At 49.7% G+C, this 23,938-nt stretch overlaps 1 protein-coding gene across 2 annotated transcripts in view; it reads left to right on the top strand.

The window, feature by feature from the left end:
- GPC1 (glypican 1) overlaps positions 1-23,938 on the top strand; it is a 222,175-nt gene that overhangs the window by 183,360 nt on the left and 14,877 nt on the right. For both annotated transcript variants that reach the window (XM_040613669.1, XM_040613668.1), the window contains exon 3: positions 7,989-8,380. In XM_040613669.1, the coding sequence (XP_040469603.1) occupies positions 7,989-8,380 (392 nt within the window). The remainder of the gene's footprint in view (positions 1-7,988; positions 8,381-23,938) is intronic.

Below are 23,938 nucleotides of genomic sequence, written 5' to 3'. Positions count from 1 at the left end.
GGGGTTATTTCCTTTGGCAGCACCCAGCTAAGGTACAAACCGGAGCATATTGCTGCTGTTGTACTGCTGTCTGCTCTCCAGCACAGCCATGGGGAGTACTTAAATTAATAATGAGTAGTAACAATTTTATAAATAAAATATCATCGTACTTGCTGAAGTGAATAAAATAGACATGAATGCATTAGATGTGGATTTTAATGGCTTATATCTGTTGCTGAATTATTCTCTTCTAATAGTAGTTTGCAAGGACAGCATTAAAACCAACTGGAGAAGCAAATTGGTATTGGGATGTGCAGCAGTGTATTAAGTAGAAACTCAGCCCAGGAAAATGCTGTGCCTCAGACCAACTGGGCTGGCACTGGGAGGGAGCTTTGCTCTAGCAGACATCCCCATCCTGCTTCTTTCCCTGCTTTTACTGGTGTTCAGGACACCACAGAGTCGGCTTATTTTTCTCTCCTGCTCTTAGTCCAGTCTTCCTGAAACATGGTAGCACCGCTGATGGTGAACGTATTTGGCTTTGCCTCCCTCCAGACCTGCAGACATGCTCTATGGTTCCGGCCCTGCCTGGATTCCACCACAGGCTCGTGTGCTTGCTCAAACTTGAGAAACTACAAGATAGGATTTGCTCTTTCATCCTCCTCACATTTCTGCCCCCACCTCCAGCTGTCCTGGCAGTTTATGGCTGCACTGCAAGGCCCTGGGACCACAAACCTAGCTCGCCACGCAAAGCTGTCCATCCCGCAGAAGGGTTTTCCTCTTGCCCCATTGCTGAAAAACTTGGTGACATTTGCAGAAGAACACCACCTCTGTAGCTGTGGAGCACTGCTGTGCCACATGGTTGCAGCATAAGTCATTAGGAGCATTAGGAGATCCTGCAGGGACTACGCAAGGCTTTCCAGAAGCATAAGCAAAATTGAATTTTGCTGTCCTGGGGTGGAGCAGTCTGCTCTTGTATTAAGAATGGAAGAAGTAGAGGAGAGCTTGGAGCTGGAAGGTAGAAGCAGGGCAGAGCCTGTGTGCTGCTTCTCCTGCTCCAAGGGCAAGTGAAGGGTTGGAGGTATCACCTGCTTCCTCCCTCCTGGAGCCCTGTACCCTGGTGCCTTTCCCCTCCTCTTACGACTGACTTCCAGATGTAGCTAAAGGTTGTTGTCCAGAGTCTTCACCAAATCACTGCTAAACCTGCCTTTAGGAACAGATTTCTTCTTAAAATCTGATTTTGGAATTAATGGCATCATCTGAGCAATGTGTTTTCCTCCTTCATCTCCTCCAATCTGGTACTACTCTTTCCAATTGTGCTTAAGACTTTTTGTACTGCAGTTTTCTGCTTAAGACTTTAATAACATTCAGATAGAAAATAACTCAGTCACCTTTCTCCAATTCTCATATTTTTTCTAGTATGCCTCTATAATTTGATGGGTTTTGAAGAAAGCCTGATTTGCTGCACGCCCAAAGAGCATGTGGATGTTCTTCCTTTGGTGCCCTCTTCATTCCCTCCTACATCCATTTCCATTCCATCATTATATTAGTTGAATAAACCCCAGTGTGTTCCAGATGTTGAGTGATCAAATAGTATAAAAGAGCTTGGATAAAGTACTTGGTGCTGGGGAGGGTGAAGAAGGGGGAACTCGGAACTTTCCATCTTTAGAGAGCAACTGCTGGTCCCTGCCTTGCTGTTCACAGCTTCCCAATTTGAATCCAGAGTTGTGAAAACATGGAAACTGTGAAAATATGAGCTGCAAACGCTGGGAAGCTGTGAAGCAGAGGAATAGGTGGGGATTTACAATCAATCTTGGATGCAAAGGTTATAGATTCTGGTTGAAAACTTAATTCCCTGAGATGTTTTTGTCACTACAACAGTGAGAGAACAGCGGCCAAGGTTGCAGAATTATCTCAGTTGTAAAAACCTTTCGTTTCTTTGCTCATAACTTTCTGGCATTTTTGTATTTGAGGCAGAGGTTTTTCACACCTGGCCTCTGCCAAAAGGCAGATTTCATTTGAGCAAAGCCAGTTGTCTTGTTTCTGAGCCTGGGAGTGAAAAGCAATAATAGTAAGGGTAATAATAATAATAATAATAAAAGACTGCCATTTAATTTTTTTTATTATTTTGAATACTTCTGCAGCAAGAGTGTGAAAGGGGATGTTTCACATAGGAACAGCCTTGAGTGAGGAGCTGTGCTGGGGGATAATAGAGCTGGATTTGTCTGAATTACTGGCATTAGAATATAACCTGCTGGGCTTTGCAGTGTTGTGAAGCCCTTAGCCGGTGGTGGTGAGGACGGACTCACCTGTTCAATGGCCCTTTGAGAAAACTTGTTGAAAGAGGGAAAGCCAGCCATGGATTTAGCAGGTGACTCGTAGAAAGATATCTCTGGCTAGTACACCTTCACTGTAAAATTTCTGAGGCTGGCAGAAGCTGAGAGCATCCGTGGTTTTTCAGTGTGGGTCCAGAAAATATGTAACTGCTTGCTTGTGACTCAGCGTGGAACCAAGTGACATCATTTCAGAGGGAAGCTGGCTCTTTGCAGAGCCACCGCAGCTGTGTGCATACCTGCTGCCAGGGATGGGAGTGCAGTGGTGACTCCTGGAGCCACAAGGGCATTACAGCTCCAGCACTGACCCTTTGTCAGCCCTTTCCCTCCCTCCCTGCCAATCCCGAGGCTAATGAAGCCGTGTACTACAGTGCGTGAACACAGGTTGACCCTGTTGCTGCTGGCCTGGAGCATGTGGCATCAGCAGAGATCAGGGGCCTGGGGGATGTCCAGGATGTGACCTGGATGAAGCCTCCATGTGCTTGTGCTCTGCCTGAGCTAGTCACTCTAATCATCCTTTGGGAGCCAGGGCAGACCCAGCAGTGGTGGACCAAGTGAGACTTAATAATGGACCCGCTGGGTGGTCATTTTTACATTCTTATAGAAATCGCGGGACAGCTGTATTATTAGAGGTCTCCAACCACCCAGATTACCTAAGGGTCCCCCACCCACCATGCCTACAGATAACGGGGTGCTTCCCCTCGAATGAATAATTGCTTCTACCTGAAATCAAGGACAGGTGCCTGAACAAGTTGTTTTATCCCTAGGCCCTGCGTATCTTTAATCTACGACACATGTCTAAATGCATTAAAGGTTGGATATTAGCAGGCAAGAAGTGTTGGGGAGAAGATGCAGTGTTAATTGGAGATACCTGTGCTAAGTGTACAAGTGCTGCAGGCTGAGATCACACCAAGGACCAGGGCAGTTAGCACAAGCTTCTCTGCATCCCTTTGACAAACCCCGCTGCTTAGTGCCTTCTAATGCTGCAAAATGGGCATTTAAATTCCCTGCCAGGTCAGCCATTCATCACAAACACATTTAGTCTTAATTGCTAATTAATTTTCCCGAGAAAATGTAGATATATTTTTTTTCTCAGCGTGTGACATCTAGAAGAACTTTCTGAGAACCAGCCACAAACGAGTTGACTGTAATTGGTGTTCTCTCACTTAGGTGAGAAGTAACAGTTCATCAACTCTTAATTAGCTTGGACTTTTTCGAGAGCAATTTCCAATTTTTTGACAGGAAGATATACATCTTGTTGCTCCTGTAGCAATACAAAGAAAGTCATTTTACCCTGAAATGACAAATTGGGCTGCATTTGTTGGTGTTTTCTTCCTCCTGATGGTGAGTGCCAAGCTACATGTTGTACCTGGATTGCTGAGCAATTTATTCCCTTAGTGTCACTTGTCACAGAGAAAAGAACACTGATTATACAAGTAAGAGTTTGAGCTCAATTTAATTAAATTGTGAATGGGTAACCAGCACTTGGAGTGATACATTAAGATATTGAGCAGCAGAGAAACTTTGGTTTTTGTCTGTTGTGAAATGGCAAATGCCATTTCTGTTCATTGTACAGATAGGAGGGCTGTGGCAACAGAAAAATGAAGCCATCTCAGGTTAATCATACCCAAAAAAGTGTCCTGCCAGGACAAATCGTCTGCCTGGCAGTTATCTGCTTGCCTTGTGAGCCCAGGAGCAAGCCCAGGAGTGAGCCCCTTCAGGAGATGCTGCAGGGGAAGGTGACCGTGTGTCCTGGTTTCAGCTGGACAGAGTTAATTTTCTTCTTAGTAGCTGGTGCAGTGCTGTGTCTTGGATTTGGTGTGAGAACAATGCTGACAGCACACTGATGGTTTTAGTTGTTGCTGGGTAATGTTTATACTAAGTCAAGGACTCTTCGGTTCCTTGGGCCCTGCCAGCGAGAGGGCTGGAGGGGGACGGGAAATTGGGAGGGGACACAGCCAGGACAGGTGACCCAAACTGGCCAAAGGGATATTCCATGCCATATGATGACATGCTGAGTATATAAGCTGGGGGAAGAAGAAGGAAGGGGGGGACATTTGGCATTATGGCGTTTGTCTTCCCGAGTACCCGTTACACGTGCTGGAGCCCCGCTGCCCTGGGGATGGCCGAACACCTGCCTGCCCATGGGCAGTGGGGAACGAATTCCTTGGTTTGCTTTGCTTGTGTGCGTGGCTTTTGCTTCCCCTGTTAAATTGTTCTTATCTCAACCCTTGAGTTTTACATTCCTTTCCGATTCTCCTCCTTATCCCTGTGGGTGAGGGGGAGTGAGCAAGTGGCTGCGTGGTGCTGGGTTGCTGGCTGGGGTTAAACCACAGCACCACTCAACAAGAAGTGGTGACACTGCAGCAGGATCAGCCCCCAGTCAGCTCACAGCAGTGCCAAAGCGGGCGGGCTGGGAGCTCAGGGCTGCGGCAGCCCCAAACTGGGCTTGCCCCACCGTGATCACCTTGGCCCCCGGGCTAGGGCAGGAGAGGGGTGCTGGATGAGAAGCTCCCAAATGGTAAATCGTCCTCTTGCAGCCTCTCGCGTGTTGGTGGAGTAGCCAGAATGTCCCAGCAGCGGGTGCACACACCTCTTGCGCTGGGGACGGAGCCGCGGAAGGCTTTGCAGAAGCAGAGCAGCCTGCATGGGTTACCAGGATGGATGCTATCTATGTGCCAGTAACCCTTGCCAAGTTTTAATTACACATCGTACAATTATTCAGTGTAGATGAGGCCTTTTGGTAAAAGGAAAGGTCTCACCTGTGTTAGCCCCTGCAGTTTGTAGAGGTAATTTTGTCACAAGAAAAAATTGCCACGTGCTGCTGTCTTTGGGACTAGCGATGGCTGAACCGTTTGAGTAGGAGGAGATCCACACCCGAAGGTCCCTTGGGCTGGGATGAGGGGCCCTGGGCCTTGCAGAAAGCTTGTCCTGCCTTGGGAGAGACAGGCTTCTCCTTTCTGGCAGCTGGGGCAGGGGAGCAGGAGCTGGGACCCAGAGAGAGCAGGGACTGAATCATTGTGCCGAGATTCCCCAGGAGAGGCTTTGATGAGATGGGTTAGGACAGTGCGTGCTGCAGGCATCTTTTCTTATTAAACTGAGGTCCTTTACCAAAGTACTTAATGGGATCAGCTTCTGACTTTTTTCATAGTAAGGACCCCCATCACAAGGTAATTTTATAGGTGGTCTAGGTGCCCTGGCAGCACACTTACACTGGCGTCTGTAGGAAGAAAACTGGTTTTAATAGGGAAGATGGAGAACGCATGCAAGTCAGTCATGTGAGAGACGGAGGGATCCCAGTACAAACGTTTGGAGATACAAACTGCCAGCCAGATCAGGTTGAGTAAGAATAAATTTCTAAATTTCTTCCAAAAGTACACTGGAAAACCATGGTTCTAATTCAGCATTTTAGATAACATTTTTACTTTCTGCATAAGTGACTAAACCAAACTTCTGCTACGACCTAATTTGCTCACAGTCTTCTAAAGGCACTTAAATTTTAAACTGTTAAGTAGTAAATGATTGTGGCTGGAGGAAGCCAGGCTATCAATGCTCTGCATCAGCTTGGTAAAATACAGGCAGTTTCAGCATTAAGAGCCTGTGGTGCAGATGCAGAGGGTCTTTTCAATTGTGATCCACTTGTTGAGTTTTAGCTTCAATCAAGCATGAGAAGCCAATGAGAGTTTATAAATGTAGGAAAACTTGTATGGCCCTTCCAGTCTGTGGATATAAACAAGACCCATGGAAATGAGCTTTACTAGTTCTAAAATCTTAGAGGTCTTTTATTGTGGGCAGTGCTGTTCCCTCAAAAAACACTTTGTTTAATAAAACTTTGTACATGCAGTATGCCCTTTTCAGAAGCTCTTATTTCTATTCTTATATGCTTAGCACAGTGGAGTTAATTTACATATGTAAATACATGCTGTGATTTTAATTGAATAACAGTTTCTCTCCAACTAGAGCTTATCATACATCACGAAAAACAAAAATAGTACTTTAGATTTAAAGAATAGTATAATCACGTTTGCTTCAAAAAGGCCGTAAAAAGTGCAAAGGTAATTGAAATTAAAATGATTATTTAAATCATTTTTCCTCTCACTGACTTAAAAGATGATGAAAGTTGCTTATGTAAATCAATAAATTGAATCAGGCTGGTCCTGCTATGGGTTCCCCACTGTGCAGTCTCAGAGAGCCTGCTGACACTCGAGGGTGGAAATACTTAAAAGATGTTGGTATGGAAGGAGTCGAACCTGTTGTCTACCCTGCTGCGTGTAGCAGGAGAGTCACATTTCTGTCACTTCTACAACAACTGAACCTGGGGTGTAAAACCATTGTTTAATACCTAAACAAAAGCAGGATGCACATCCAAATAAGCAAATGGGATGAGAACCTCAGACGTGGTGACGTTGGCCTCAGTTCAAAAACACTAGAGTACAACCCCGTCTTTAAATACATAAAAAGACGTGCCTGTTCTGTTGCAGCACGTGGGACTCTGGCACATGCAGTAGGGGCTGTGCCTCGGAGCCAAGCTGGCTGTGATGACTCAGGCTGATGGGGGCATCTCTGAAGGGTTGGGCATCATCACAGGTGGCAGCCCTGCTCCATCTCACCAGGGCTTTGGAATTAACACATTGGAAAGCAGTGAGGCAGGAAAGGCAGCTCAGACGAGTTGCAGCGATGTCTCCAAAGGCAGCTTCAGGTTGTGTAGCGGTCATGGTGGTGTTGGGTCAGTGAGATGACAGTTAGTCAGAGTAAAGCCACATCCTCTTCAGGTACATGTGCTGCCCCAAAGAAGACCTCGAGCCTGCAGGGACCTTGGCTTAAACCGCTTTTGCTTTGTGCTTCAGACATGTATGTCATACTGGAGTCCTGCTGGCTTCTCCAGATCATCAATGCCTCAGCCAGGAATGGCAGCATTCCAAGAAAAAAAGGAAATCGAGGGGGCAGGGGTTGGTAGTGGGGTGGGGTGGTAAGTTCCATTTTAAAATTGAAGTTGCAGTGTTCGCCAGAAGAGCCCTCACTTGTGTGTGATGGTAAGAACGGGTGATGCTGGAGAAATTCCAGTCTTTCCTGTGGTGAAATGGAAGACTTCAGGTTATCTTCTAGGTGAAATCTTTCTCTTACTTCATTCTGGTGTGGGTGCTAATATTGATAGGCTGGACTGACTCTGCCAGCAGTTGGTACAGGTCAGACCTCCACTGCCTGAGCAACATCCAGACATCCTTGTGTGTTTGCATCTTCTAGTGATGTGTAACAAGCGTCAACTTGTGTGCCAGGAGCAGCTGGTTCTTGATTCAAAGTTGAGCATCTTGTAAGGCATTGGCTGACAGCTGTGGGAAGTTACAGTATATGTAAGCAATGCCAGCTGATGCATTTTGTAAAGAAAACCTGTGGCATCTTGTGTACTCAGAGAAGAGCCTCGGTTTTGGTTCTAGGTGAGGCTGCCAGAAGAGGTGGAGAGCCCCAGCCCACAGTTCTCAGGCACTGGGGAGTTCCTCCTTCACTCTTCTCAGCTAAGGGTCAAGGCTGAGAGCTTGGGTAAGGTCAGTTGGAGGAAAAGCTCTGTTAGGGCCCTTTTATTTTCTCAGGGCATTGGATTTTGCTGCCAAACAGCACAGCCCGATGGATTCCTGCTTGTCCCGCTGATGCATCACAGTGTCCTTTTTCTTCTCTCTTCAGGTTATTTCCAGGATTTGTTGAACAAGTCAGAAAAGGCCCTTTATGATGCTTTTCCAAGCATGTACGGAGAATTGTACACTCAAAACATGAAGGTCTTCAAGGACTTGTACAGTGAGCTACGCCGCTATTACCGGGGCTCCAACATCAACTTGGAAGAGGCCCTCAATGAGTTCTGGACACGCTTGCTGGAGCGGCTCTTCAAGCTGATGAATCCCCAGTACCATATCACAGACGAGTACCTGGACTGCATGGTAAAACATGCAGAGCAGCACAAACCCTTCGGGGAAGTTCCCAGGGACCTGAAGGTGAAGGCAACCCGAGCCTTCATCGCGGCACGCTCCTACGCACAGGGCTTCCTGGTGGGCAGTGACGTGGTCAGAAAGGTCTCTCAGGTATGTTCTTCCTTCCCTTCCATCCTCAGACTGGCCGGAGCCAGTCAACTGCTGCTGTCGGGGAGAAGAGGGTTTATTTCTCCTTATGTTTTCATTACAAAGCAGATACTTTTCAGTTTTATAAAACAAACTGCTTGAGGGTCACCCATCGGTGGAAGGGAGCAGATAGCCTGGACCTCTGCAGGCACTGAGAGTGCAGCAGCAATGAGGTATAACTCACCACAAATCAGTCTTACCTCATTTTAACCTACGCAGCAAACCATCAAGGTGTCAGTCGCCCAGGTGGAGAAGCCATTCTGTTGCTTGCCTAGATTCCTCGCGTTTCCCTGACATGCCTCTATATCACGCTGCCTTATTTTCCTCCGTGATGGTGACATGCTGCAGGGTGTGCAGAGTTGGCTTGCCACAAGCGTGCTGGGAATACATGCGGCGAGATGCGTTTCAGCGGTCGGTGATGGGATTGCTGTGTCTGCTTGTGTAGCCATGTATATTTGTACAGCTTCTGTGTACAGAGAGGGTGAGTTTGAGAAAGTGCATTGGGATCTTCAGGGATGAAAGGTGCTATATAAATTTAAATTAGCTTGACCGAATCCAGGGTTTCAGGAGGAAGGAAATTGGCTGTATTCGGTACTGCAGAAGCAGCCTTTCAGAGCCAGAAAAAAGTGATTGTCCTGAAACAAGATATTCAGGCTTTTCACACAGGTAACGAGGAGAAAATCCATACTGAAACATGCCTTGCATACTGCGTGTGGCGATGGCAGTCAGCAGGTATAAGAATCAGGGCATGATTAAGCTGTGAATGTAGAAATACAGAATCACAATTCATTTCCTTGGAAGGTAATGCACGGTAATGCATAGTAGAGGACAGTACTATTTGATGCAGCAAATCCAGACTTTGATCTCGGAAGAAACATTAATGTGGTAACAGTGACAAATGCTTTAATTTATCAATGTGGGACTGTGAAACTGTTCAGCTACCCAAAAGCCTTTGTACATCTCATTAACATCATACTCTCATGACACTTAAGACAGATAAAAGAGGAGAATGATGTAATTTCAGGGGGACCAAAGTAAAATATTTGTCATAAATCCTCTGAAAGTCAGAGTTTTCCAGCTCAATGTGCGTGATTCCACCTGTAGCCGAGTTTGGTGGGTACAGCAGTTTGGTGGGTACAGCAGTTTGGCAAGGCAACTGCAGTTGTGGTATCAGTGAAGAGAAGGACCTGATACACAGACATGCAGTATATTTTTCCCCCACCTTCATGTAGGCTTCTGACCCGTTGGTTTTGGATTCCAGTCCCCCCTTTCTGAATTCTCCTTCTGTCGGCATCACTTATTAAACAGGATGTGGGTACACGACCAGTCATGGATCCTCCTCTTCCCTCTGCTTTCCCCAGCCCGTTCCTCCAGGACAGAGGGTCTTCCAGGATGGTCCCAACCATTCATCTCTCTCACAAGAGCCCTCCGTGGGGTTGCAGTTAACCTGGCATGTTGTTGTTATAACACAATCTGCATGAACTGAGTCGGGAAACCTCAGCAAAGCCTCCCTTCGAGCTGATTTTATAGCAAAGGCCAAAACTGCTCCATTTCCCCTGTCTTCAGGAATGGGTTCGGTATTTTAGGCAAGAGGCAATGAGAAGGCTGGGGTGGGAAATCCGTTTTATGGATGCCCTGATAGCCCTCAGCTGTGTCTGAAATAAAAGGCCTGGTTTACCCACTGTCCTTTACCAGATGTGGATTTACACTAGCACTGAACGGATGTGAAGTGCTGAGCTCGATCCACAACTGGTGGTTTGGTTTAAGTCATTTTTCATGTTGCTTTATAGTTACAACATTAGGAGAAAGTGTATAAGACTTCTATTAAGATCAGAGACTAGAATTTGACTTCCTTGTCAGCTGGCAGCAGCAGCCTTTAAAAATAACTCTTTGAGCTGAAATTTTGTACAGAGCAGCGGTGAGTGTTTTGGTCAGGAAGTCTGAGAAAATCTAATTTAAATGGACACTTAGAAATAAATTACCTAGCTTTGAGCTTCTGAAAAATTAGATTGCTTCAGTTTTATTTATTTGCAAATCCCAGAAAAGCTACTGATTTCTATTAACACCCTCCTGGTTTCGGCTCTCTGACATTTCTGCTTTGGTCTTTGTCACCTGTATCCTGTCACTGCTCCAGGTCCAGTGCAGCACCAGTGCAGCACCAGTGCTATCGGGCGTTGTAGAGATACGGTGCTGTTGGCCAGTTTTTCTGGCTGATTTCAAATGGGGAAGAGCCTTCCCTGGCTGAGCTACAGACGGGAATTTCCTGAGGTTTCTTCAATGCCTGCTGCCTCTCCGCTGTGCCCAAGGGGTGTTGCTTCCCCAGCCTCCAGCTGCCCCATCCCACGGGGAAGCCATGGCTTCAGGCAGCCCCCGGCCGGTGGCTGGTGGGCACGGAGGGGCAGGAATGGGAGCGGTGTGCGGGAGCAGGCGCTCTGCGTCCTGCTGGGGATAAATAGTTTGAGGGCAGCCGGGGAGAAAATGGCAAAACAATTTTTCATCTTTACGGCCGTCCTAGCTTTTAAGACAAAGTCACCCTGACAGGCTGCAGGCTCTGACACCAAGATCTAAAGCTTTTAACGCTGCAGTTCCTGCCACCAACCTGGCCCCACGCTGACAGCGGCGGAAGCGCTGCCATCTGCATGGCGGCTGTGGGAGGGGGCTGGGGGCACACACGTGGCTGCTGTGGCTCTTTGCAGCCCAGGCAGAGCAGTAGGGCCGGGGATGGACGTGCAGGTTGGTGCCCTGCCCTGGTACGGGGTTAGGGGTTACCGATGCGCTGTGCGTGGGTGGGGGTCTTGGGGCAGCATCTCTGTGTCCCTGTTAGTTCCGTAGCTATCCTTTCAGCACAAATCGCAGGTTTTTGTTTCAGTTGCACAGTATCAAGTGCATTTTTCATCGTCTCCGTGAATTAGCAGCTACTGAAACTGCGGCAGCCACAAAATCATTAGTGAAGGGCAGACAGAAAAGGGGCTTCCCCGGGGGTGCACACCTCGTGCTGTGTGCTAGGGCAAGAGAGGTGAAATATCCCAGTTCTGGTTAGTATCCCTTCCTTTGGTTGTGAGATGAACAGCTGCCCAAAAGGAGTCTTTGCTGCAACTCCGAGCTTCCTGTGAACAGGTGAAGGCCTTGTGCTGGGGGACTTGCTGCTGCCAGCTGCTGCTCAGAGAGCCACACTTGGTGTGAGCAATTGCCATGTTCAGCGAGTAAAGTAAGAATGTGCTCCTATGAAACACGTGGTGTGAGTGAATTGAAATACAGCAGGGGGGGAAGCAGAACTGAGATGGTAAAAATGGCAAGGGCTGAGAGATAAACCCTTATAAAACAAAAGCAAAATATTCTGAGAGGTGCAACATGATAAGCAGGAGTATCCTGGCTGGTTTTGTTATGTATTACTCAGATGATGATACTGCTCTGGCATCTAGATCTTAGGTCAGGACTATTGCACAAAGCGCTGTGGGGACAGGTAGCAGGCGTGATCCTGCCTGCACCAGGGCACCCAGGAGGGGCAGGGAGGCTGTGCACGGCGCCTCGGTGGGCTCCTGCGTCTCAGCACCATACCCGTGCTGCTCCGACAGACGGGGAGGAGAGCTGCCCTGTGCCTGTCAAAAAACATCCGGAGTCCTGAAATTCCCCTTGGAGACCTGACAACCCAGTGAAGCTCAAGTGAGAGCGCAGAAAAAGAAAAGAAATAATGTTCCATTTCCAAAGGCAGGGAGAAGAAGGTATTTTTAAAATTTTTAAAATAAGTTTTGCTTATTGGTCAGGAAATGAGTTATTAGGGCAGTTTTTCCTTTGCTGGACCTTCATTGCTTCTTGCTCCTGAATTTTAAGTTTCTTCATGGTAGTGAGGGGTTTGATGTGAAGCAAGACCAGCTATGTAAGGAAGAAACACTTACTTAAATAATCAATTTGAATAGTTGTTTGCATTTACTTTTCTGAGTAAATGTTCTTAAGGCTGATTCTCATTCGATTTGATGATGATTTTCTTTACTAATTATAAGAATTTTCACTAAATCCTGTATTTCATTTTACCGATGAAGGTCTTCTATCAGTATATTTTTATTTAAGCCTTATTTTTTAAACTTTTGTGTTAGTGTAAGGTCAATGGCAGCTTTCCTATTTACCATATGAGTAACTTTTAAACACATGGTGGGTCAAGCTACATATGGATGGGAACCAAATTCCAATTAAAAAGGCCCAAAAATAGAATTTTTATAGATGTTTTTCATAGTTAAGTGAATGTGCTGGACACATATGGAAAATAATGTTTATCTAAACATGCTTTACATTTCCAGCAAGTCAATAATATAACAAAGACAGTATGGTCCCTGGTCCTTATGTCCTTTAAGATTGCAGCTATTTCTCATACCCCACTTTTTTCCATAGCTTGCAAGGGCATAGTTGACTTCTGTCTTTGAGCTTCCAGTTGCTTTTTGGGCAAAGTAGGCATAAAATTGATCTGACTGGTTAAAATGAAGATTATAATCTTCATGCACTTACGAAACCACTGGGCTAAAACAGCTCAAGTGCAGTGAACTCCTGTCCCGTGTGCTCGGTGACGCATCTCCATCCTTTCAGTGGCTTGTCTTCATTCAGAGCATCAGCAGCAAGTACATACAACTGTAAATAACATTTTATTTCATTTAAGGGTTTTCACTTTTGTAATGAAATCAAGCATTTATCTAAATTGGCCTTCTCTTGATCCTGAAAAGACAGTATTAGTGTTTGTAAATAGATGTCATGAGAATGTTGTTCCGTGGCACTGGCAAGTGGCAATATCCTTGTAGCACCACATTTATTTCCTTTTCACTGGATGATACCCACCTCTGGCTTTCGAGCTGCTCAGTTTTTATGTGGCAGAAGTGTGTGTTCTTGTGTTATGGAGATGACTTGACAGCAGGATGCCATCGTGCAGAGATTAGCTTTGCCCCAAGGAGCAGTAAGGTGCCACAGTACATTATCTCTCCATCTGGGAGAAGCTCTCATCTGGGACCTGCTCCCACCAAGGGAGGTAGCATTTTTCTTCAGGGACATCATCTGTTTGCTTGCTTGGGATTTTATGAGCTTCTCACCTTCAGATAGCAGCTACCTGTACCTCTAGACAGTTCTGCTTGATAAGATGCCATCATCCACGAGTTCAGCCTCAGGTCTGGCATCCCCCTTTAAAAAAATGAGGAGAGGTAATGTGAGATGGAGTCCTGTGGGATCTCCATGTGAGGGACAAGCAGTGGGGAGCTGTGGGTCCCAAGGGTGCTGGCGTTACCGGCAGGGATGCAGCTCACCACAGCCAGGTACAAACAGCAACTGCAGGAGCATGCTGGGTTTTTTCCCTACTGTCATTGCCAACCACCGATGGGCCTTTCTGACGATGAGCTGGTCAGTGCCTGTGCTAAATGTTTGCTGCTGCAGACCCAGCAGCAATTTGTAGGGTGTAAAATGCCACCAGCACCCTTTACAGGTCTGGCTGTATTCAGGAGGAGGAGGACTGACGTCCCAGGAGTTGAGAAGCCTGCGGTACTTCAGACACCCCTGCCTGTGAACGCTGTCCTAGACTGCGGGCTGAGATAAGCTCTTGCGCCTTCAGGGACTAGTTCCTGCAGCGGCTGCTGTGCTCGCTGCCTCCTGCCCGCACGCAGCCCCTGGCACGGCGGCCGAGACCTGCCTCACGGCTGGGCACCACGGGGTGCACAGGGCTGGGACGTGCCCTTCCTGGCTGAGATCGGTGTCACCAGTCAGTGTCACCTCTGCTGAAGGGTCTCGTGTTTTCTTGGCAAGCTGTCCCTGGCCAGTTCATACGTGGGATTACATGGCTTAAAACATTTCAGATCTAAGTCCCAGTCGGGCCAATGCCCTTTGCAAACCCAGAAGCTCAATATCCCTTTCCCCAAGCTGGCTGTGCTCCCCGAGTCACCAGCCTGCCGTCATCTGCCTCCTTGCTTTAACCACCTTGGTACAGCAGCTCCTGCAGCCCCACACACCCCCTCCCCCCTCGCAGCCCACTGCTCTTTTCCAGCACCACTACATGTAAAGCTAGGGAGAGAATTTTGCGGTAATGTTGGAATTTGTTTGGGCAGATTCAAATCCAACTGGATGGGGAGCATGCAGTCTTGAACACATCCTGATGTATTTCACATATTTCTTTCCAGTATTTCTATCTGTTACTATGTTTAAATAACAACCCTTTGGGGATAAAAACCTATAGGTGTTCTGAACATAATAGAAATAATGCAGGCAAGCAGATATATGTCTCCCATATTTACCTGGTGGTTAAAAGTCAATTGAATCTAGTTTTCAAAGGATTGAAAATTGTACCAGCTGGAAATAACTGCGTCAGATGAACAGAGCAGGGAGTGTGTTGAATAGGCAGGTGGTGGCTTGCAGTATTTTCCTCCAGAGGGAGAGGAGCACAGCAGCAGTCTGTCTGCCCACATGAATCTTCCTCATTTTAATACCTGAAGGCAGTTAGGTGCTAGACAGGAATCTGAAAGCGCAGATCCCCCCGTTAGCTGTGGGTCCTGCCCTCAGGTCTGGCGTCCCTTGCAGGCTGTACTGCCTTCTGGAGCCATCGTCACTGCCCGCTGGACAAGCCCTCACCACCGGCTGCAGAGGGAGACGGGGACACCTCCGCTCCCTGTTTTGCTGCACCAGTTTGGCTGGATTACCCTAGCCTTCATTTTTTTTAATGTTTGGGGTTTTTTTCTGAGTCTGCAAAATGGCCATTTGGCAGCTGGGCTGGTGGGGCTGGACCCAGGCAGTCTGTCTGGCCTCGGGCTTAACAGCAGCTCTGGTGTGCTGGAGCATGAAGGGCACGAATTTGGCATCAGCTTCCAGTCTCCGAGTCCCTCAGCCTGTGCCGAGCTGAACACAGTGAGGGGAAAGCAAGAGGGTCACCAAACTGCAGGGTCATCTGTGCCCTGCCCCTGCCACCGGACCCCGGCACAGCCACCACCCCGCACGCTGCGCCTGCACCCCGCTCGCGTTTTGATCTCTGACGGGGCTTGGGAAACTCACATGATGTATCTTGAACGATGGGCTTGGTGACGCCTTACAGTCACTGTGCTCCAAGGGCTCGTGGCTGTGCATTTGTGGAAGGAAGATGCAAAATAATGACTGAAGTGATTATACAATTCATTAGACTTTGAAAGAATCATATTTCTGTCAGCCCCGCAGCTGTTTCTTTTAGAGTTTTAGTCTGAAAGATTGGAAAGCTTGGTTCATTTAACACACGTCAAGGTGCTAATTACATCAGGGCTGGCATAAACATGCACAAGGCAGCTGCTGACCATGTGGTGGAGAGAGCGGGATCTGCTCCCCGCGCCAGCTCCCCTGCGCCGGTGGAGGGCCGGGAGCACCTGCAGCTCCTGCTCCTTTCGCCGGGGAAATTGGGCGCTGACAGCCCAGCGCACGGAGCAGCCACAGCCCTGGTTTCCAGCTTGCACCCATGCAGATGCAAAGAACAACACAGCCCTGCTCTTTTTTTGGTCATAGTATTTGAAGGTTCTTCTGTAGGAAGACTAAAAATGAAATGGTTCCCAACATGAAATTGCCACGTTTGCAGATCGCCCTGATTCCCGAGCCAGCCAGCTCCCTGGCGAAACAGACCACCTGTCCTCCCAGCGCCTTGCTGTGAAGGAGAGGGCAAGGCTGGCTTTCTGAGCCCGCTCCTGGGCTCTGGGTTGTCCCACGGGCAGCTCGGCAGTGCTCCTCGCCGCCCACCTGGCAGGATCTGCTCCCCTCCTTGGCCTTTTTCTTGTAGCTGCTGTTGTTCATACTGGCACCTTTATCCCAACTGTGCAATTCCAGCTGAGGGATTTGGGGTAACTGGAGTGGCTCTGAACGCCCACCTGCATTCGCAGCGCACACAGCCTGATCTGTGAATTGAAGAGCTGACCTCTTTTCTCTTATACACTACCCCAGAATGGGGTTTTCACAGCTGGCAGGAAAAACTCCCCTTACTTCTATCCCCTGCCTTTAAAATATGCGTGAGGAGGAAAGCGAGGGTGCTTGGACCTTGGCTGCAACCGTCATGTAGCTGCGTCCAGCCCTTGGAACCGGTGGAAGGCTCCAGCTGTGGGTGCGCTCTGCCCCTGGCTGCCCAGCGCACGTGCCTGCCTCTGGGATGCTGCCTGTTACCTGCTGGGTGTAAAGCCTCTGTTGGTTTGGAAACCTAAGTTAAACTGGGTTTAACTGGTGCTTCTGGAGTTTAGAATGGCTGTTCAGATGGTAAGGCCTTCTACCTGGAAAAATATAAGTGAGAGTTAGTGACACGTACATTTTGACATGTATCTGACATGTCTGGAGGTATTTTGTGTTCACCCCAACTATCCCCGCATCTCACCAGAGCCGCAGCCAGCTCCTGCAGGTCCCTGTGTCCCCTTGGGTCTGCGCTGGTCCGCGGAGGCTGGAGCCAGGAAGGGACCAGGAGAGTGGCCGCCCAGCTGGGACATGGTCCCACTCGATGAACACCAGCGGCACGCTGCCGAGACCTCCCTGCAGCCCACCCTTACACCCCCCTTGGGCAAAACCTTTAGAGGGGACAGAGCCCACAGAACGACACCTCCACTGACAGCATTAGGGACAAGCTCAGCCTTCTCCCTCCGTCAGCCGACCTGCCTGTGTCCCCATGACAAGCCGAGGGACTGACAGCACTCCCACCAGCCTGGATTTTTCACCCAGGCCTCTTTCTCCATCCCTGAACCTCTCCCCTGTACCTAACTCTGCTTCCCCTGGGAAGCAAGGCACAGATGGCTCACAGCAGCATGGTGGGGAGCGTGCAAGGGGAGGAGGGGGTAGGAAAAGTACCAGCAAGAGCTCAGCTTATTTTATTGGTGTTAAATGCCTTTCAGATGTACTTAAAGGCCCCTGAAGGCCGAGGAGTCCCATCACATTGCAGCGAGGCTACAGGTTCTCATTTGCTTTTAAGCCAGGCTTCAAAAGGAGAGCGGATTTGGGAATGGGTTTGGGGTTTTTTTCCTTGATTTTTTTTTTCTTCTTTCCCTTGTTTGAAGCCAGCACTTCAAAAGCAGCATCCGCAGCTTGGCTGCAGGTTCTGGGTGCCGAAGGAGCTGGCCACCTTGTGATGGGTGCAGGAGGAGCCCTGCCGCGGGCTGCCGGAGCGGAGCTGGGCTCAGCCCTCGCTGCTGGCCGGAGCCGCTGTGCCGTGCCCCAGAGCCGGCAGCACAGCCCCACCACACACCATGCTGCTGCGGCACCAGCTCGGTGCTGCCACTGGTGAAACGGTTTTCCAGATGCCTGTGGCTTCTCAAAGCTCAACCTTTCTCCAGCGTTCAGGAAGCTGGCAGGGGGAGGGAGAATCATTGCTCGATCTCCTGGACATGAACGTAACTCCCAGGCGTGACGTACGGAGCTTGTCCCGGCAATGGTGCCTCTTTGGTTGCTGTTCCCCAGGGCCTTCCTCTCTGCATCCCACGCTTCGTTCTTCCATCTTTCTGGCCATCTTTTCAAGAAATAATTGGCTTGGATTAAAAAATGCTTTTTGGAGTGAGGAGGGTGTAGCAGCTTTTAGCTAAAAGAGACAAAGCACTTGTGAAAACTCAGTAAGACTTAATCATCGCTTCCATGGTTCTTCCTGTGCCCTAACGTTACTCAAGGTGTTTTGGAGGGTCTTGAATATTTTCCAAGCAGTAGGCATTAGGGTAATGGCAGAAGACACATCTCTTCTTTGTACCTCTCTCTTTTGTGTGACTTGTCAAATGAGGTCCCAGTTCAGAAGGGTAAAAACCTCCCGCTGTTGTAGGTTCAGAGAGGTCCAGGGCCAGGCCAGGAGGCGTTGCACCTCTTTTGCATCCCTTGTGACTTGCACCAAACCTTACACTGAAAAGAGGTCTACAAATCAGCGGGTGTTGGTTGGAAAATCAACATATAACCTGGGTGGGAGCTTTCAGGGGAGAAAGAACAGATAACGGTGGGGCTGAGGGAAGTGTCCTGTGGCTCTGTGAAACTTGCTTTTTTCTGTTGAGCGTGTGTATCTGTGCAAAGAAGGGTAACTTGGGCTTAACATGCAAATCACAAGTTTGATTTGTTCTTTAAAGGCACAGAGGAAAGTTAAGAAGGCTTCTTTCCATGTTCCGGAAAAATCTATCCCGTTTTGACTAGAGCACTGCCTTGCTGCTGTGTGTCCTACAGGGACTAAAGCCCTGGCCATCCCAAACTGTTAGATGCCTTTCACGCTGAATGTTTTCTAAATTGGCTGGTGGGTGGCAAGGCACCCAGCTAGTGACTAATCCCCCAGCCCATCCTCTCAGCAAATTGCTTGCAGAAGTCATTAATTTTACTGTAATTGATTTAAACATTGCTCAGGAGGAGGAAGAATGAAGGAAACCAGCGCCACTCGGAATGCTGAGAATGACGTGTTCTCAATTTTCTGTCATATTGTCTCCACACGTGCCTGTTCTCTACTGGGTGCTGTGCAGATGCCAGCGTGGAACAGGCGAGCCCCCAGCCCAGCAGTCGCGTCGGGGGCTGTGCCGTGAGCTGCGCAGACCTGTGAGCAAGCTCCAGCTCTGTCCCGGGCATCTTTTGCTCCGGCGAAGCGCTTGCCTCCAGCAAGTCACATCTGGTTGAGTGGCTCCATCCACAAAGCATGGGCACATCAGGCTTTGGAAAGTAGCCATGGAAAAGCACAGCGCTCGGCTCTTGCTAGAAGCCACAGTCACGGGATAATACCTGATGACAACCTCCTTGAAATGTCAGCGCTTATGTTGGAATGGGGCTTTTTATGAGGCAGCCACCTGTTCCCGTTGCATTATCTCATTGCTACTCAAATCAACTACTGTATCCCCAGCTGTAAAGTAGTTTTAATTAAAATGATTTATTTGTCCCCTATTTTGGCTATATCTTAGAAAATAACATCTTTTCCTTATCACTTCATCGCTGGGCTTACACATTAAGGGACCGTACCTACTGATGTCACTGGGATCAGAACAGAGCATGTGGATTTTAACTGAGCAATGGCGTAGGAACAATGTATTTTTCAGCTGGGCTTAGCTTTGTTTTGCATATTTATTTATACCTCTGACAACTGAATGAGGAGTGCCCTGGCGCCAAGCCATACCTCTCAGTAATAATTTTTTTTCAGATCCTTGGAAAATGGCTTCCTCAATGTATTGTGCATGTTCTCTTGACATCTTAATGCAGTTTCTAGGTCACTGAGCTAAGAAAAGACTATAGGTGCCACTAAAGTTAGAGGAGAACTATGTCTCCTTAAAGGAGTACAAGTCACAGGCTCGACCGGGTTGATGGTACTTAGAGAAATCAATTATTGTCATGTACTGTCCTCATGCTGTGCCAGATCATTTAAAGATGAAGAAATTATGTTAGCTTTCACTCCATCTGCAGGAGTTTGCGAGCTCCTGCTTTCAGGCCACCTGTGATGACTAGAGGACGTTGCTTATTGATCTGTCAGTTATTGCAGATCGGCGCTGGGAAGCCAGAGGGGCTCTCGGCTGGGTCTCAGCTGGCATCCATTAGCTGGTGGGCAGGGGGCTAGGTCAGAACGTTTCAGGTTCTTTCAGAGGCTGAAGGGTGAAAGGAGAAACACAGGCAGTGAAGGAATCTCAGCATGCAAGTGAAGGTCAGTCTTGACTTTGCCAGCCTGGAGAAATGGCTCCGCTCTGCCCGTGGGGGTGTTTGTCTGGAACGAGCTGCCGTGGAGGACGCGTGGTCCCACTGCTGGAGCTGGATGTGCCCGAGAGGTGAGCAGGCAGGAGACCTGCAGCGCTCTCCTGGGGGTGTTGCTGTATCCATACAGGGGAGGGAATCTCAGCTCCTCCTAATGGGGGCTGGAATCCCCCTGTGTGGATACAGCATGCCTGAAAAAAACCTGGAAGTTGACTTCAGCAGACTAATCTGCAAGGACTAAGAAACGTTTGAAGGGCTTTGTTTCTTAACATGCTGCAAGTCCCCCAGAGGGCTGGGGCAGGGGGCTCTGAGAGCCCCAAGCCCTTGCTCCCCTCTGCCCTGTGTGGAGCAGAAGTGCATGAGCTGGGTGGAATGACAATGAACTGAGCTCTGGCCAAGCAAAGCATGCAGAAAATACTCCCTGAAATTCCTCTTCCTGCCCTCTCATCCCTCCATTTTGGGTTCACCTCTGCAGCCTGCCTGTGAGAAAGGAGTGCTGCTGCCAGCAGGAGAGGTTTGCCTTGTTCTTTGGGGAACGGGAGTGGAGCCTGGCCTCTTCCACCTGCAAAAATTAATACTTACCCCTTCTGCCAAGAGATTAAGTGGAACGCTTGGCACCTGCCAGATTCAGTGCAGCAACAGCTGGTGGTGGATGTGTCACCTGCTCATCTTCAGAGGTGAGGGTGCCGCCTCGCCAGGCTGGGGCAGGGTGGCACTCTGCTGTCCTCCAGGAGACAAAGCCACCTTGCAAGAGTGACAGGCTGGCAGCACACACACAGCTCCTCTCTGACATCCAGAACTGATCCTTGCCAAGGTACAAAAGCAGCTTTTTTTCCCTCCAGCCCCTCGGGAGCTGAGCCTGAGCCTCTGGTGCCATTGTCACACGGTGCTCTGCCTACACGCGCTGCCCCAAAGCAGGTGGCAGCAGCCCACAAGAGCTTCATGGGCAGGGGGTGGCCGCTCTGTGGGCACCGGTGTGGATGCAGGCGGTGTAGCTGGGGACGGGCCATTTTGGCTGGCGGACAGCCACATAGAGGTTGGAGGGAGGTGGGTTGTAGGACGGCAGGCAGCTGTCTGCATCACAGGGAGCCCTGGCAGCTGCCTGCGCTCGCCAGTCATGCCAAAGGCCAGGTGGAGTAGGTGGGCACCAAGGAGCAAGCCCCCGCTGCTGCTCCCCATCTGCAGCTCTGCCTGGTGGCAGGGCACGGGTGGCCCTGCACGATTACTCGCCGCTGGGTGAGGCAGTGCTGTGCTCAGGGTGTGAAGGTCCTTTCTGTTTTGCAGAAGACACTCACAAAAATAAATGCAGAGACCAGGATAAATTCTGCAAGCAGAAATACATGTGAAATGCCCACTGGGGCTGTCACAGCTTCATTTAAATACGGGCTCACTGTGGTCACCTGCGTAGCTCCAGTACTATTGCTGGGTTTACACCGTACTTGAAAGCTAAGCATGTTGGAGATGCTTTTCTGAGCCAAGATCTGTCGCTTGCCTCTCTCCCTGTCCCCCACAGGCTCTGGCAGGGTACCAAATAGCTTTATTTTCTAGCTGCTGTTGGCTGTCCTCTCTGCCGCTGCATGGCTGGCCTGGGGTGTTCCCTGCGTTGGCGATGCCGCACTCCTGCTGTCCACCAAAGCATTTCAGCTCCCCCTGCTCGCAAAGGCTGCAGGCAAACCAGCCGGCTGCTCGCTGGTTCTCATCAGCGCTGTGGAAAGTCCCACGTTTCGGGGCCCAGCTGCGTGACTCATCGGTGCCACGGCTCCCAGGCTTTGTGCTGTGCGAGGTGACCGTGCTCCGCGGCCACAGCTGGGTAAGCCAGGACAGTGAGTGCCGGTAAAACACAAAGTTGTGTTCAGGGTCTGGTTGCCTGCCCAGGTTACATGCTCTGGTTGGAGCTGGTGTAATTCATGGTTGCTCTGTCGGGAAGGAGAGGTCACAGCTCCTTTCCTAGCTGCATCTCCTGGTTTCTGTGTAATGCTCTGGTTTCGGAAGGGTTCCAGCTACAGCCTGTGTTAGCGTTCAACATGCTCTTGCCTGTTGTCTCTTCAGTCCAGTCGTGGTTATTTAAAGCCCCAGATGAAACATAAGCTATTCTTTTGTTTGCTCGTCCCTCTGCTTTGTTGCATCCCCTCTCAGATCGCCGAGGCAGGAGGCAGAGGTGCCTTCTCCAGCTTCTCCCGGGGATGGAGCGTGTGGCTCCCGTGCGGTGCGGTGGGACGAAGCCTCCATCTCCTGGCAGCACAGCCGCACGGCAGCCGCCCGCTGGCTCCTGGCTGAGGGAGTTGTGCCAGCAAGGAGGCAGAAAGCTCGCCGAGGACACGGGGAGAAGCCTTGGCATGCATGGTGTTCCCTGTCAGCCCCTCCGGCCGCGGTGGAGCATCCGCAGGCATCTCAGGGCTTGTTCTGCCTGCCGAGGCAGGGATGCGCTCTCTGTTTGGGTTCCCTCTCTGAGACCTTGAAATTTTTGTCCCGGTCCTGAAATAGATTCTCACGAGGTTATTTTAATGTGTTCCTGCATGATGAAGCCCCAGCACGATCCAGTGGCTGTTTTCCAAGGCTGACTGGGAGTGAGGTGCTACCATGCAGGCAGTTTCAGGGAGGGGGCAGCTCAACCTCTGGTGGCTGGGTGGGCTCAGCATGTTCTCCCTCTCCTGAGGGTACCTCAGAATGGGATCTTTCTGGAGTCCTCCAGAAGGAACTTAAAAGGCCGTGTTCAAAGTATTTTTCACAAATAATAAGGAGGTTGAGGCCGTTCTCAGCATTGCAGCTGCAGCTTGAGGCTCAGGGATTTTGCCCTGTGGAGAGTTGCCCCTTCCATCACTTTTCCCCCTCTGGGCTCCTTGTGAGTGCCAAGTACTGGGTACCAAGCACAGACACTTACATTTATTTTTGTAAATTATTTTAAAAGAATGACAAGGGAGTTGCAAATGGATCTGAGCAAAGATGGAAAAAGACCACAAAGGAGAAAAACACTTTAGCAACAAGGCAGGGGAGCACTGAGCTCTGCCAGCACCTCTGCAGGGTCTGCCAGGTCGTTATTCATCCCTCAGCTGGCACTGACAGCCCTTTGCCTGTGGCAGTCGGAGGGGGACACTGTCCCATGGCTGACGGGCAGGGGGGACTTGGACGTGCTGCAGAGGCTGCTGCCCTGCTCTCTGGGCTCTGCACCTGCGCTGGCTCTGTGCTTCTGGGGCCAGAGTGGTTTAATTAAAGGTGGCAAAGCCACCTCCGGAGTCACCTCTGTAAAGCATCGGCTGCAGGTGCGGTGCCTGTGAGCCGCTGGCACGGCATGTGTTGGCCCACTTCACCGGCTGCCTGCGGCTCCTGAAGTACTCTCAGAGAGCAATCACTTCCCAGTGTCAAGTGCTCTCAATTGCCCATACTTTTGGAATTGTTAAAGTCTTTCCCCAACACCATTCTCCTTTCCAAAGATGCCAGCTGAGAACTTGCCGTGTCCAGGCCCCTGCTGTGCATCCCCCCAGGAAGCCAGAGATGCAGTTTGTGGGGGGACACCTGCATCTGCCAGGCAGTGACAACAAACCCTTCCTGCAGAAAGGGCATGGCGGTGGCACTGATTGCAGAGGCTCCAGGGCCACACGTGCACCATTAGTCGGGTCACAATTACAGCCAGTGGGCAACCTGCACTGTCCTTGTGGCCACCAGACCTGGCTGGAAAGAGGATGATGCTCACATACGGGCTTTTCCCAGAACCCTGGCTTCAAACACAGCCCGAGAAACTAGCAGCTGCCTCGGGGTCCTGTCCTTCCAACAGGAGTAAAACCTGAGGAAGGGTGGGGAGAAGCAGAGGCAGTGAGAGGGAAGCAGCTTTCCCAGGGCTGTGCCCCTGGGGGGCCGTGCCACCTTTCAGATCACGCCAAGCTC

Source organism: Falco naumanni, chromosome 13 (genome assembly GCF_017639655.2).
Source record: "Falco naumanni isolate bFalNau1 chromosome 13, bFalNau1.pat, whole genome shotgun sequence".
Lineage (NCBI taxonomy): Eukaryota > Metazoa > Chordata > Aves > Falconiformes > Falconidae > Falco > Falco naumanni.
Note: the sequence above shows the minus strand (reverse complement) of the source record. Positions and strands in the feature narration are given on the sequence as shown.